Source organism: Anas platyrhynchos, chromosome 5 (assembly GCF_047663525.1).
Source record: "Anas platyrhynchos isolate ZD024472 breed Pekin duck chromosome 5, IASCAAS_PekinDuck_T2T, whole genome shotgun sequence".
In the NCBI taxonomy this organism is placed as follows: Eukaryota; Metazoa; Chordata; class Aves; order Anseriformes; family Anatidae; genus Anas; species Anas platyrhynchos.
Window position 1 is genome coordinate 4,183,821 of NC_092591.1, and position 14,473 is coordinate 4,198,293.

General features: G+C 38.8%; 1 protein-coding gene and 1 non-coding gene across 5 annotated transcripts in view; one reads left to right on the plus strand and one right to left on the minus strand.

The window, feature by feature from the left end:
• WDHD1 (WD repeat and HMG-box DNA binding protein 1) overlaps nt 1-14,473 on the minus strand; it is a 31,544-nt gene that overhangs the window by 10,195 nt on the left and 6,876 nt on the right. For 3 of the 4 annotated variants that reach the window (XM_027457512.3, XM_013108405.5, XM_072038098.1), the window contains 12 exons: nt 13,623-13,734; nt 13,051-13,101; nt 11,017-11,112; nt 9,453-9,545; nt 8,400-8,506; nt 6,169-6,304; nt 5,435-5,630; nt 5,005-5,195; nt 4,233-4,417; nt 2,835-3,076; nt 2,208-2,345; nt 1,370-1,526 (listed from right to left, as the gene is read on the minus strand). In XM_027457512.3, coding sequence (XP_027313313.3) covers nt 1,370-1,526; nt 2,208-2,345; nt 2,835-3,076; nt 4,233-4,417; nt 5,005-5,195; nt 5,435-5,630; nt 6,169-6,304; nt 8,400-8,506; nt 9,453-9,545; nt 11,017-11,112; nt 13,051-13,101; nt 13,623-13,734 — 1,704 coding nt within the window. Of the gene's footprint in view, nt 1-1,369; nt 1,527-2,207; nt 2,346-2,834; nt 3,077-4,232; nt 4,418-5,004; nt 5,196-5,434; nt 5,631-6,168; nt 6,305-8,399; nt 8,507-9,452; nt 9,546-11,016; nt 11,113-13,050; nt 13,102-13,380; nt 13,492-13,622; nt 13,735-14,473 lie in introns of those variants that run through there. The other variant, XM_021278610.4, reaches the window with a different exon arrangement.
• Nucleotides 7,503-7,574, plus strand: TRNAG-UCC (transfer RNA glycine (anticodon UCC)). The gene has a single exon. It is a non-coding gene; the product is annotated as a tRNA-Gly (tRNA).

Genomic DNA, 14,473 nt, shown 5'->3' on the forward strand with positions numbered 1-14,473 from the left:
TAACAGACACAGATCTCTATCTCACACAACACACTGTTTAGCAGCAATTACAAAATGGAAATGCAGTTTATTAAATTCAGAAACTACTGAACAACTAAGGGCCACTGGAGAAACACATCTACCATTTATTATGATGGGGATTTTGGACTTCATGAGAACAGTGCTGCGACAGAGGGGGAAAAAAAGGGGAAAGTTGCACATCTACATACTAAAAACACAGTCTGTTTCATTAAACTAGTACTCTGGTTACAATCACTTAAGCAAAACATAGGGGAAGAGCTGTATTTCCAGCAGCACCAATGAGCACTGACAAAAATGTTTCTTTTTATAGCTTTAAGCTAGTGTTTCAAACACTAGGAAAAAAAAAAAACAGGAAGCATTAGTGTTCTGTGTTGATTACGGCATATGGTGTTTCTACAATAACCCTCCCCCTTCTTATCTTCAATATGCTAGTGGCTTTGAATAAAAATGCTCTCTGCAATTCCGAGAGCAGTGTTCTCTTTCTTGGAGTAGAAGGAAAAAAAAAAAAATCAAGATGACTGACTCACAGTTGATTATCACATCAATGTGATGTGTCCTGCACATTTTTGGTGAATTTTTGAAAGGCCAACACTACTTAATATTTTAGAGGGAAAAACAGACAGCTAATTGATATTTACTTGTGATATCAAAGTATTTTCTTTACTGCATAAAACAGAGGAGTTAAAAAAGCGTCATATGAATTTAAATAAAATGCAGTCTCCCACCAACACCCAAAATTGTGCATGTTTAGCAAAGTACGAGAGCCCAAATGTCAATAAAATGTAAGCTGACAGCTTCTGAGCTGCTAGGAAAAGGACATGTATCACTGAATAAAGAAGACTACAAACAAAGCTTAGCAACTACACTTCTGTGATGCTTGTTAAGAGGAATAAAGTTGTTTAGACACCATCACTGTCACATTTTGAAGTAATGGCTCACTCTTAGCTAAATATTTATTTGAATACATCAGCACTTTTACAAAATTGTTCTTCATGGCCACAGCACGGAATCCTAACAGCAACTGTAAGTTCTTAGTAGCATTCTCTAGCAAAGTGCAATCCTATGAATGTGCCTGCATCAGAGATGTGTGATTTCATAACAAAGTGCTTGTGCCTGTTAGCCAAGGCAAGAAGCCAGTATTAGTCTGTTACACATTATAAAACCAATGAGTTTATTCAGAACAAATTTACTGATGAAACATCCACGCAGAATTGCATTCATGAACTAGATCAATGCACATTTACTAGCCACCTGCTTTAGTAATAGTTGTTTCCAGTTTCTCTTACTACAAGGTATTCTATAAATTATAACAAAGACAAGAAAGCACTTCTTTTGTGGAATAGCTGACCTGAGCTGCTGGGGGTTTTCATGGATGCCCACAACCCAATAATGATCAGATTTTCCTTTACAATGTTCTTTTGTGTTACACACTGGAATCCAAGTATCCCCAAGTCTTCGGTTCAACATCCGCACAATTCCCTCAGAATCCACGTAGCAGGGGGTACCTGTTGGGTACAAAATGTAGACAGCTGTTCTCACAGGCAACTAATTATGACGTGAGTAAGTTTGAACTGCTGGATACTGCTGGGAAATGACGTTTTGCATAACTCAAAGACAATAAGCCAAACAGTACAACCTAACTGGGAAAAACTAGTTTCCTTAGAAAGATGCGCCACCTTCTGACAGCCAATACCACTGCTACTGACTCATGTTCAAATTCAAGACTTGAAAACATTTAACGAACTCAAAATCTGTTACTTGGATAGATCCCAAAAAAAAGTTAGCTATCTGACAATTACTTTTTTCTAGTTATCATACAAACTCCTCCCAAGCTACCAGCTTTTCTGTGGGGACATCTGCTGAGATAGTTATGTTGAACATGCCAATTATGATGCACTTATGCAGTTTATTTCTTTTTGCTGAGCAGGGCAACTGATCGGGAAATTAAATTCTGGTAATACTCAAGTGTATTCTACTCAGAGTGGAAACATATTAAAGATTTCTTATAAATATTTATAAAGAACAGAAAAACAGTTTTGTTTAGCATAGAGGAGGCTCAGGATGGGGAGGGGAAATCTAGGTCCCAGGACCACGTTTTCTACTAACTAACGCCCAAGTGGGCATTAGTTAGCCAACCCCTGCTCCAAAAATCACCTAACATCAAGATTTCTCAATGTTATTCATACCTTCTGCTGAGAATCCAACCCATGTCAGATAGGACTTCTTTGTAAGAGAAAGAGGGTCTCCGTGCAAAACTTGCTTTTTCTTTTTTCCTAGCTCTATCAGCTGTACTCCAAGGCATTGGTCCCCATCAAATCCAGTACCTAGGATGAAGTTGTTCAATGACTATATCAAAAAGCAAAGAAATGTCTTGTCTCTTGGCTAAATTTAAATAAGTTTTGAATCAAAAACTAATTCTAAGGCAGCATTATCCATGAATACAAACAAGTATTAGACAAACGACTATTTGTCATTTTTGACGTACAAAGCATGCATAACAAAATAGTCCCTTATTTTCCTCCAATAATTCATTTTGGCATATCTGAAACCTATATTTAATCTATTTATGCTACTGTTACAAAATTTTCCCATTCCCCACAAGTTAATCTAGGCATCCCAATATAAAACATAGGCTGTGCTGTCAGATTCCAAAGAATTATAGGTTGTAACAGTAAGGTGCCCTCAAGCAGACAAGAAGAAGGAAAAGTAAAACAATTCTGGTGATTATGCACAAATTAGCCAGTATTTGAAGCCAGTAACAGACAAGGATTGAAGGAAAGCATAGTTCAAAAAAGACAGAAGGGAGAAAATACCTCTGTGATAAATAACCATCAACTGCTCTCCATGTCCTGCCATGGCCACCACAGGACCTGGGAGACTGAAGATCTCTTTCTGAACTCCTCCAACTGTGAACAGACGAACCAGCAAGGCACTGGTGGCACAAGCAGCCCAGCCCTGACCTAGACAGATAGCCTCAATATCTTCGTCCTTTGGCATATCTACCGTCCACTCCTTGTTTGTGTCCCATGAGCTAAAATGAATGCAGTGGAGCTTGCTAAAACAGAGACAAAGAACAGCAGTGAAGCATCACAAGAAGAAAAGCACAATATCTGAAAATACATCATGTGTTTCATCTACAGCAATATATTATGTTTCTATCAGAGACCTAGAATATGTGACTGTCATTAGGAACTGCGTCATCCGACAGATTACAAGTGGTCATTTGCAAAGCTGTTTTTGTTTTTATTCAAGAACTGAAGAGCCTGCTCAGTCTCCAGCACTGCAGATTTACAGCCTCTAAAGCATGAAGCAGAGACACTTCAGAGGTCTGAGTGGTGATTTTTATATGGAAAGAGATAAGCATCTTGCTTAATTAACATTGCAAGAACTGAAGGTGTTCAGTAGCCCTGACAATCAGGCCTGATTATAAGCCTGTCACATTGTGATATCCTTCAGGAGCAAAAGATTAGGAACTTGGATTCTGCAATCTTAATGACTTAAAATTGTCTGCAACCCATTTACAGACACCACAGCTTTCAATAAATAACTCAAATGTTTACCTCATTTAGGAAAAAAATAATCATAGTCAGACAAACAATACATGGAAATAATACTCCTATAGATTAAATTTGCTTTTCAAGTTATCACAGTGTTGTATGTTCCCCAAAAAAGGCAGAAAGTTCTTCCTTCAACACATTTCCACAAAAACAAACAAACAAAAAACCCACACGATGTCTTTCTTAAATACAAGAGCAGAGTAGTCCAGCTGCTTGGAGTTTTCTACTATGGTTTCCTGAACTTGTGTTCTTCACATGGTAATTCTTCAGGTAGCTCCAAACATCTTTCCATAGCAACAGCATGAAAAGAAATAGCAGAGCCCTTACGATTTATCATTGATCTGAGCTGACTGAAGGACTATTGTGCATGTTTACAATTTCCTTTGAGCTAGCAATGCATGAACTTTCTAGTATATACACTTGAAAAACAGGATTTAGAGAAAAACCTCAGGAAACAAAATATATCCTTCAATACCTTGAAGGCTACAAGTGGGTGGGTGTGAAAAAATCCTCCTCAAAAGCAGTCCCATAAATAAAAAAGCAAGATCAAAAGCCAAAAATCTCAAAAAAAAAAAGTGATAAAAGCTGAAATATATGAAATATGCTAAATGTAATTCCATACTATGGGTTTGACAGAGCAAAGCCGTGACTTACCTTGCAAGTTCCTCTGTGCTTTCACAGGCTAGCAAAATAGCTTCAGTGGAGAGGTCAGCCATGGTGTGATTCAGAGAGTTGGGCAGGTGTGTTGCATGGTGTACAGAGGTATCATGAAATTCGATATCTATGGCATTGTCCTGCTCATCATTGTAGCAGCGAATGATGCCAACAGAATTCCAAACCTATTAAAAATAAATAAAAATCACAATAATAATAATCAAGCATGTTGACTGCCCTAGAACAGCCTCCTACAACCTCCTGTCTGAAACAATAGGTGACAGACCGAAGACTTGCAGAGTCAGGGCTGGTAGTTTCTAAAACAGTTGAATTAGGCCAAAATAATTTTATTCTCATTGCTTTACCAAATTTCCCATTGCAAAATTAATCATTAACAACTTGTAGTTATAAAGAAATAATGTGTGATGGACAGAAAAGTCCTAAAAGGACAAAAGTATCCACAAGTTCCAAGCTAAAAAGGAATTTCAAAACAGATTTGTTCAACTTCAGTAACACAAGCACAAACTGTATTGATTCCTTTAGTCTTGAACCAAATATTTATTTCTACATCAAAAGCAACCTAAACGTATGGCATAAAGTTATGCAGTCTGCATTAGCACAAAGCTACTTTTCACCATTTAGTTTACACTGTGAAGTATTAAAAAAGCACCAGACACATGCAGCTGGAAATGATTAGATTAAGACCCAGCAAAACCAGGAAAATGCTAACAAAGCAACTACATCTATGTGGCAGCACAGCCATGAGATTTACCATGAAACGATGCATGAGATGTGCAGGAGTGGAGCCAGACTGGAAAGGCTTTTGCCTGGGGGTTGGCAATGGCCCATCATAGAAATGCTGTTGTGTAGAAGATGCTGGCAAAGCTGGAAAGCCACCCGTCTGATCATCATCATCATCATCCTTAGCAAGAAGATTGGAATTAGCTTTTATCATCCCGATATCTAAAAATTTAAAACACAAAAATACATGTATGTATTACTTCTTCCCAGTATTAAGGCAGAAAATAGGCAAAACAAAACAAACAAACAAAAAAAAAAACACAGAACTAAAACAATGAAGATCTGACCAGAAAAATAAAACAGAATACATTTGATTAGGGGATGCCAAGAGAGGATGCTTAAGAGTTTGTCCCAATAACAACACTCCAGAGCTCTAGAAAATTAGTTCATGCTGTACCTACCTAATGAGTTATCATCGTCATCAAGTATTGCCCGTCTCTGATGGCTTGCAGTTGGCATAAGGTCGTCATCATCACCGTGATCCTCATTAGCTCCCGGGGTTGGGGAAGAGGGTGGCTCGATTGCATCTCCATTTAAATAGTCGTCATCGTCTCCATCAAAGAGATCATTGTAGTCTTTTGCCGCTGTACTGGCAACCTAGAACCATGTTAGCAATTATCATTATTTTTTCATTTAGCAACTATTAATTATTGTTATTAATTATAATTGTTATTTAATAATGGTAATTCCTTCCAGTACCTAAAGGGGGCCAACAAGAAAGCTGGAGAGGGACTCTTTATCAGGGAGTGTAGTGATGGGACAAGGAGTAATGGCTTTTCAACTAAAAAAGGGTAAGTTTAGGTTAGATAAGAGGAAGAAATTCTTCACTATGAGGGTGATGAGGCCCTGGCGCAGGCTGCCCCGAGGAGCTGTGGCTGCTCCATCCCCGGCAGTGCCCAAGGCCAGGCTGGATGGGGCTGGGGGCAGCCTGGGCTGGTGGCAGGGGCTGGGATTAGATGGGCTGTGAGGTCCCTGCCAACCTAAACCAGCCTGGGAGTCTGTGATTAAATCTTCCTTTGGACATGGAACTCAAGGAATGAATTAACAAACGAGAAGGAAATTTCAACACCCAATACAGAATGTTCAATATAATTTGATGGCTTAAATATTCAAGCTAATAATTGGCACTAATTACCTTGTCATTTGTTTTCTTTCCATCACCGATATCTTCCAACAACCCCAGATTTCCTTCAGTATCTGTATAAGCTATTTGCCTGTACTTGGGGTGCCAAGCCAGTCCACAAATTGAGTAATTTTTCTCATGTTTTGTCCTGTAAAGAGTATGAAAATACTGGAATGCATTAAGCTTCTCAGGGCAGAAGCATTATTGTAAGCAGTGGTAATACTTACTGGTATTAGAAAACAACATAATAAAATACATACACATAGTACAATAATTCATAAGTTAAACTTCAGCATAAATAACTACTATAAAAAACACAGCAGGCCTTACTTCTCTGTGGAGGAAATTATTTAAGCTTTAGAATCAATCAGAATCATTTTCATAAAACAGCTCCTGATAGATGTAGAAAAGACAAAGTAATTCCCCAGCAGCCACACATTCCAAACCATCCAGCTATAAAACGAACACTCAGCTGCTTCTCTTGTACCAAACTGATGAGTTAGTCCTCCATCTTCTCCCTGCTTTATTCTCACAAAACAACCCTGCCATGAATCATTTACACGGTCTGTCTAATTCCTAACATATGCATTAGAGTAAAAATCATGTTTCTTACTCAAGATAATCAGTCACTGAAAGCCTCCCTTCTGTTCCTCCCTTTAGTTAACAAAGATGAAATGCCTTTTGGCTCTTTTTTTTGCCCAAAGGTGAGGACGGCTGACTCACTGCGTCAGTATTCCCCACACCCTTTAGAAGATGCCTCTTACTGCCAACAATCCTGGCGTTTGCAACCTGAGGAAGATTTATTTCCATTAAAACTATCCTTTAATCAATCAGAAGTAAAACATTCCCATTGCACGCAGAACTAGACCACGGAATTTGAACACAAGCCCATATTCATGTCCATCCCCCGTTCTATTTCTAGGAACCTAACGTTTCCAGATTCTTTTAGCTGGGCAGAAAGAAAGCAACACATCGCATGAATCAGAACATATTTCTGTGCGTACCAGATATGGCAGGGCTATGCCACGTTTCTACCTGACAGTCATACTCTCCTGGCAGCTGCTTCGTGGTAGAGCGCAGGAATGATGTGGCAGCCCTCAAATTCCTGTCCGCACGTGACCTGAGCCATTAATGCACCTCACCCGAGTTGCACAAGGCGACCTCCTCCTGCTCCCTTGCTCAAGTCTAGACTGAACAGTGGCTCTGTGTTGCAGCATCACCCCGATCCCACAAATCCTGGCTTGCATCCCCTCTCCTGACATGGTCAGCGACCACCTCTGGGGCCAGCAGCGTGGGATTGCTCAGCCTGAGCTCTTAAGCGCTGTCTCCTGCAGCCCTGCCAGCTGGCGTTGGTGGTATAGTGGTGAGCATAGCTGCCTTCCAAGCAGTTGACCCGGGTTCGATTCCCGGCCAACGCAGTTACATTTTGGGGCCCTGGGGTCCCCAGAGCCCCGAGCGTAGCCTCCCAGCCAGCTCCGGACTTGTAGGGGGGTTGTGGCTCCAGCTGGAGGCACCCAACTTTATGGGGTCTGATGGGATTCATCCCGGGGAGCTCAGCTGGCTGAGGTCATCTCGAGATCCCTCTCGATTATTTTTCAATGGTCTTGGGAATCTGGAGGGGTCCTCGTCCACTGGAAGCTGGCAAACGTTGCCCCAGTTTTCAAGAAAGGAAAGAAAGGAGAGCCTGGTAATTACAGGCCTGTCAGTCTCATGTCAGTGCCTGGTAAAATCATGGAGGTTATTCTGGGATTTACTGAAAGGTGCTTGAAAGACAACCCAGTCATTGGTCAACCCCAACACAAGTCAACAAAATGAAAGTCCTACTTAACGAACTTAATTTCACCTAGCTGACCAAGAGAAGCCAGTAGACGCGATCTTTTTGGATTTTAGCAAAGCTTTCAATACCATCTCTCATGGTACATTCCGTCCAAAATGTCCAGCACATGGTTAGACAAAAACATAATGTGATGGGTGAACAACTGGCTGATGGGTCAGGCTCTAAGGGTTAGAGCAAAAAGAGCTCCACCAGGCTAGTGGCCACTAGTGGGGTAAATTAATAGGAGCTGTTGACTCCCTTGATAGTAGAGAGGCTTTGCCAAGAGATCTTTATGAATTAGAAGACTGGGCAATCACCAGCCACGTGAATTTTAACAAGAGCAAGTGCCGGATTCTGCACAGATTTAACAAAATTCTATTTCAAGAAGCAGCATATGTTTAGGGAATTATGGAACAGCACTACGTACCTCTCTATGCACTCCTGGGTTTCCACCTTCCACACCACAATACTCCCATCCACGCTTCCAGCTACCAGGTACTGCCCACAGGGAGACCATGCCACGACATTCAAGGGCTAGGGAAAAAGAAAATTTAGATAAAATTAAGTGTTACCAATCCATACAAAGTATTCATATCCTGAAGTATAAAGCAGACATTCTGGAAGGAAGAAATCTTAATCTTTAGCAAACCACATCCAGCCTCCCATACTAGAGCTGGCTGCAGGCAGTTCACAGAAAAACCATTCCTTAAAGACAGTACACTTATTTTTCTCCTATAATATTTATCTTCTGTCACTAAAGGCTGCCATGAGGTCAAACAAACCCTGATTCTAGACATGCACACAGAAAGAGTGTATTTTGCAAACTTGGCGCTGGACAAAGCTTTTTTTTTTTTTTTTTTTTTAAAGTTTAATTAATAGAGTTTCAAAAATCAAAATCAAAGACTGCATTCCGTATCTTATTAACATTCCAGTTGTTATATATTCCAGTATAATTTCAAGTCACTGAAAAGTATTAATGTAGACTCTATATACCTAACAATTAACCAGGAAAGTTGTACTTTCAACACAAAGGTTTCCAGATAGATCATGAGGTCAAAAGCAAGAAGATGGCACAATTAAGGCTATTGTGTAGCTAAATTTCAAGTTAATAAAGCGAACAAAGGGTATCTCTATTGTATAAAGAAATACTCCTGAGATTTTCCCCAAAATGCTATGCATTTAGAACAATTTTGTGAAAACAGATATCCTTTGGCTTCACTCAGTGACTCACCAGTTGACTTTAGAGACCTGGTGGGTTTTCACAAGGAAAATAGGGGAACCAGAGCTACAAACATGTTTGACACTCCTCTAGTATCTCTTGCCTTGGCTTCCAACACAAAGTAACAGGATCAGAAATGAAAGTGTAACCAATCATTACCAAGAGGACAGGGAATAGAACGGTACTGTCCAGAAGATAACTTCAGGCAGAATAACACTTAAACTTTGAAAGATTTAGTAAGCAGCTAGTTTATGTACTTACCTGTGTGATGGAAGTATCTGATAGATCAAATTTATTATCCCAGGTTTCTCTTCTGTATAGTTTAACAACTTTGTCTACAGGAATTGCCAGCAACTGTTCCAAGGAAACAAGATTTAGGCAATTTAGAACAAATTATCTTCCAAGCAAAACATTCAAAGAACTAGCATAGCTCCTTCATTCCAAAGTATCACACTTGTGGCTGTCTAAGTATTTAACAGTTCTCTTAGCATCCTAGCAGTGCCAACTTAGAAAGAAAAGAACGCTACAGAAGTAATCTTGAATTACAAAGTTCTCCAATGCTTTCCATATGCAACACAGCAAATAATGGCTGTTTTCATTTCAATCTTCATTTCTTCCTGGCAGAAAACAGACGATAATGACAGCTGCAACTTAAGGTTAAAAGTTCTTATTCATGAACAGCTAACAAACACGCATAAATAGTTCAATGTTCTGAGCATAAGGCTTATGTTCTCCCTCCTCCTCCCTCCCCAAACTTCTTTTGATCAGGTTACAATTTCTCTATAAATCTTACCTGAATAGCTGATTCTTGAAATAGCTCATTTGGTATTTCACAAACCTACATAACATTACTGCCTGTTTACTTCTTGGGATATGGGTGTGGGTTTTTTTTATTTATTTGGTTTTCTGTTTTTATGATTTCTAATAATCTGCTTTATAATAGATGCAAGGCAGCTTCCTACACTTCATGTGTGCACGAGCATACAAAGAAATAGAGATTATTCAAGTCAAAACTGTGAGAAAACACTGGAAAATACTCTTTTGACCCTGCGCATACTAGAATGTCAATAGTTTGGCAGAGCCTATTCATCCTTTATTATTGCAGCCAACAGGCCAGGACAGAAGCCACAAAGCAATTTTTCCCCAAATGGCCAACTCTTGCTCAATTCCCTGCCCTTTACTTCAAGTATGGTGCAGCATGCCTTGTTTCATGTGGGTTTGAATTTATCTGCTCCTTTCTCCCCTCCCCTTTGCACTTTAGATGCTGCAGGGGTATTCTAGGTTACCTGATACAAAGACATCCACACAGTGATGCAAACTTCTGTCCCCCAACCTATTTTGGTAAGTGATCTGCACATGGCACTCTTGGAATGATTGAGGTTGGAAGGGACCTTAAAGATCATCTAGTCCCAACCTCTGTGCCATGGGTAGGGACATCTCCCACTAGATCAGAAACAACTTACTACATAGGATACGTTTGCAGAGCAAGACTACTGATGCAACAAAATTTAAGCACAGCAAGTCAGAACTCTTTTGATGCTCTGCTGTGAACAATTAGATTGTTTACCTCATGTACAATCTTCTTTCCTACGCAGCACAACATGATTCTTTAACATAGTTTTGGGCTGACAGCTGGACTGCTGGCAAACACAGCCTGGTACTTAAAGTAACCATTTCCAGGTTTGTTTTTCCTAAAAGTGAACTTCAGCCCAAACATTTTCCTTAGTCCCTGGAGCTGGAATTTGCACTTGCCTGGATTGAATTCTACTGTACTCCCAAAGAGAAATGAAGGATTAAGATGTGGCTGGAACAATCTGTCACTTACCTTCCCACTGCCAGGTTGCCAGCCAAGCCTGCATATTGATTTAGCATTTATCACATCATTACATTTCTGCAGCAGTAGCCAATTTGTCACGCATGTCTGAAAACAGAATATTCAAAAATGAGTTCTCTAGTTCTGTGAAAACCTACTGTATTTTAAAAATTCCTGAAGAAGCGTGGAAAAAGCTAAAAGGAAATGAGATACACCATTTCTGGAAACAAAATAATTTCCTTCATCTGAATACAAGGGTGCCTACCCTCTTAAAAAAAGAAAAGAAAAAAAAATGCTGCAAAATACACTGCCAATGTAGACCTGAAAATATTTTTAACTACAATGCAACAACTTGTCAGAGAAATGAGACCAGAGAACAAGTGTTTTTAATGAAGTACAGAACATGAGCTCACATATATTTAGGTTATAAAGAGAGATATCTAGCCAAACGGCATTTGTCAAATCCAGATTGACTGTAGGAAGGTGACACACATCATCCTGAATGTCACCAGAACAATACAAACATGAATGAATTGCCACGTTCTCATATTACAGCACAGATGATATACATCACTGTCACGGTCCCAGGACACAGCCTAATTGCCCCAAAAGGCACCCACTGTCAGACTAGAACACTGGATTTCATATGAGTAATATGGTTTTGTTTTAAAAAGTAGCAATTACAATTGTGAAGTACATACCAAAGTGTATTTATAGGAGTAATTCCACATGGATTCTTATTCCAATCAATAATGGCATTTACCAAAAATAATCCCACATACAAACAGAACTGCTTTATTAACAGCATTCACCTGAAACCCTCTTCTCAAGTTCCTTAGAATGCAAGGCCAGCAGAGAAAATTATTTGCACAAATATTGCCAATCTGAGCCCTATTATTGTATTTCTAATAAATAATGTTCTTCAAACTGTGATTTACATCCCCCTCGTGAGTAATTGTTGTGAAGTGGGTTTTTGCTGTTGTGGCTTTTTTTTTTAATAACAAAGAATAGCAAGCCCCTTATCTTTTAATAAGCCCTTTACTCATTATAACATAGTCCTATTTCTACAAATAAAAAAGGTTGGTATGCACTAAGTCGAATTTTGAGTCCTTGGAAAACCAACTATGTGTGCCACAGAGAGCAAGAGAGATGAAAGCAATGCTGTGCACAAAAATCCCTATCAAAGAAAAATGGGCATCGCTTCACCAATCTTGGCATGTGAAAACCAAACCTCCTCCTAATATCAAATCAAAGTAACCATGTTCACATGATCAAGACTAACTACCCAGAAGGTTCATAGAAGAAGATGCTGCGTAGCATCTCTGAACATTATTTCACCCTCACTGGTCAGTCTCCAATCCTGAAAATTATTCAGTATTTCATAGGGAGCACAGGAAAAATAAATAGAAACAAAATATGTCTAGACAAGTGTTTATTAGCATAAAAATTTCTTTCTTAACCCTGAAAGCAACCAGCTGAAATTCTGAAACCATGGTAGCCCACCTTGTGGCAGGGGGTTGGAACTGGACGATCTTTAAGGTCCCTTCCAACCCAAACCATTCTATGATTCTATGAACCAAGAAATATGATGGTTAATTGCTACTTTCACGTGAAGGGTAATTTTCAAATACACTGAGGACGAAATACACAATTTTGACCAATGAAGAAACATCAACAAAGGAAATTAGGGATACCACAGGCAGAAATAACAGCCCACAGCTACCCAGGCAGTATTTCACACTCAGGCTTGGAATTTCTCCCAGAAATAGGTAGAAGTATTCTATAAAGTACTGTCAAACTTCTTCCTAAGAAAAATGAATTCTCCATTCACCATCTCTTCTTTCAGGAGTTTCAACGCATAGCTCCCCTTTTATTTGCAAATTAATTTTATATATAAACTTTTTTTTTTTTTTTTGCAAATACTGTCAGCAGTTACTGATAACATATCAAAGATTTATTCCAGCAGGATGATTTTAGTCTAGTTCTTTTTGTTGTCTGTGAAGTCCCTGCTTTCTTATAAAACAACTTGAAAGGCAGGCCTCTTACCTGATCTTCAATTTTCCATACTCTGACAGTGCCATCGCAGCTTGCAGATGCCTGTGAAAGAGAAATTAAATACATTAAACAAATAAATAAAAATAAAAAAATAAAGACATTGAGAAATTAATGCTACTATATATAAAAAAAACTATAACCAATGCTACAGACATATAATACATAAGTAGTTTGAAAAAGAAAGTCTCCCAGTTTAAACCATTTTAAGACTTAAAGCTTTCTAATGAAAATGTAAATCATCTTGATAATACCACTCAACTCCAAGATACTGGAATTACAAAAAAGGCTCAAAACTAATCTTAAATTACTTTAGTGAAATACCTTTCCACCTCTAAAATCAGATTGGCGATAGATTCCAGAAGAACATATATGGTAATTGAGTGGGAAAGCAAAGACCGAGCTCCCCTGGAACATTAATTCTCACACATTCCATCAGCAGTAGTCAGCTGAAATTAAGTAGTCTTATGTCCCCGCTCACTGTTGTTTTACTCCAAAAATAACTCCCCCCTCCCATGGAGAAGGAAATTCAAAGAAGAAAGTAAACAAGTTGTTTTTGTTTTTACCAGATAAACATCCCTGGGGTCAAAAGACAGGCTTAGAACAGGAGCATCGTGTCCTCGGAACGTTTTCTGCTTGCTGCTGTCAGTCACCTCCACAACTTTGACCATAAAGTCACTGTAAATCATAATGGCACGGTTGTAAGATTATCAACGTTGGTATCAATGGTGACAGAGTATTTGTTTACAGCTATAAAAATTAAATTGGACACTAACTATCTTTTGGGGAAGTTGTAACTCTTGACACTACGATCTAAGGGAAAATGAGAATCTCAAGGCTTACTACAAGAGGAGCAAGGTTACATCACCAGATCATTTTTGTTTAAATCAAAGTTCATAAAATACGGTTACTCTCTGAAGAGGATATTACATATACACAGACCACAAATCTGTTGAATATTATATTCAATGAGACTAAGTAAAAACCTGTGCTTAGTACTTGTTAAGTCAGTTTTCTGGTATCTATCTGTTAAATGGGACCTATATTCATCATCATTCTCTTGGCCAAAAAAGATAGCACAAAATATTTTATTTTTTAAAGTTTTTAACAGGATTAATAAGACCATTTATTGCATCAGATATCATAACTTCTTTTTTTTTTTTTTTCCTTTTTCAACTTTACTCTGCTTTCCAAAATTACAGACATAACTGCAGTTTAATTCAAAAAATCAATGCCAATAACTTCTAAGCCAAAGAGCTGCCATGACAATCTTTTGGTACTACTCCCTGTCATTCTTCACTGCAACATTTTCAAAGAGGAATTTGGGGCTCTGTAGGGTTAGTCATTACCTCAACTACACACAGAATTGCAACCTCTGTTTTGTCAAATACCTAAATGCTAGCCAAACAGTCATAAA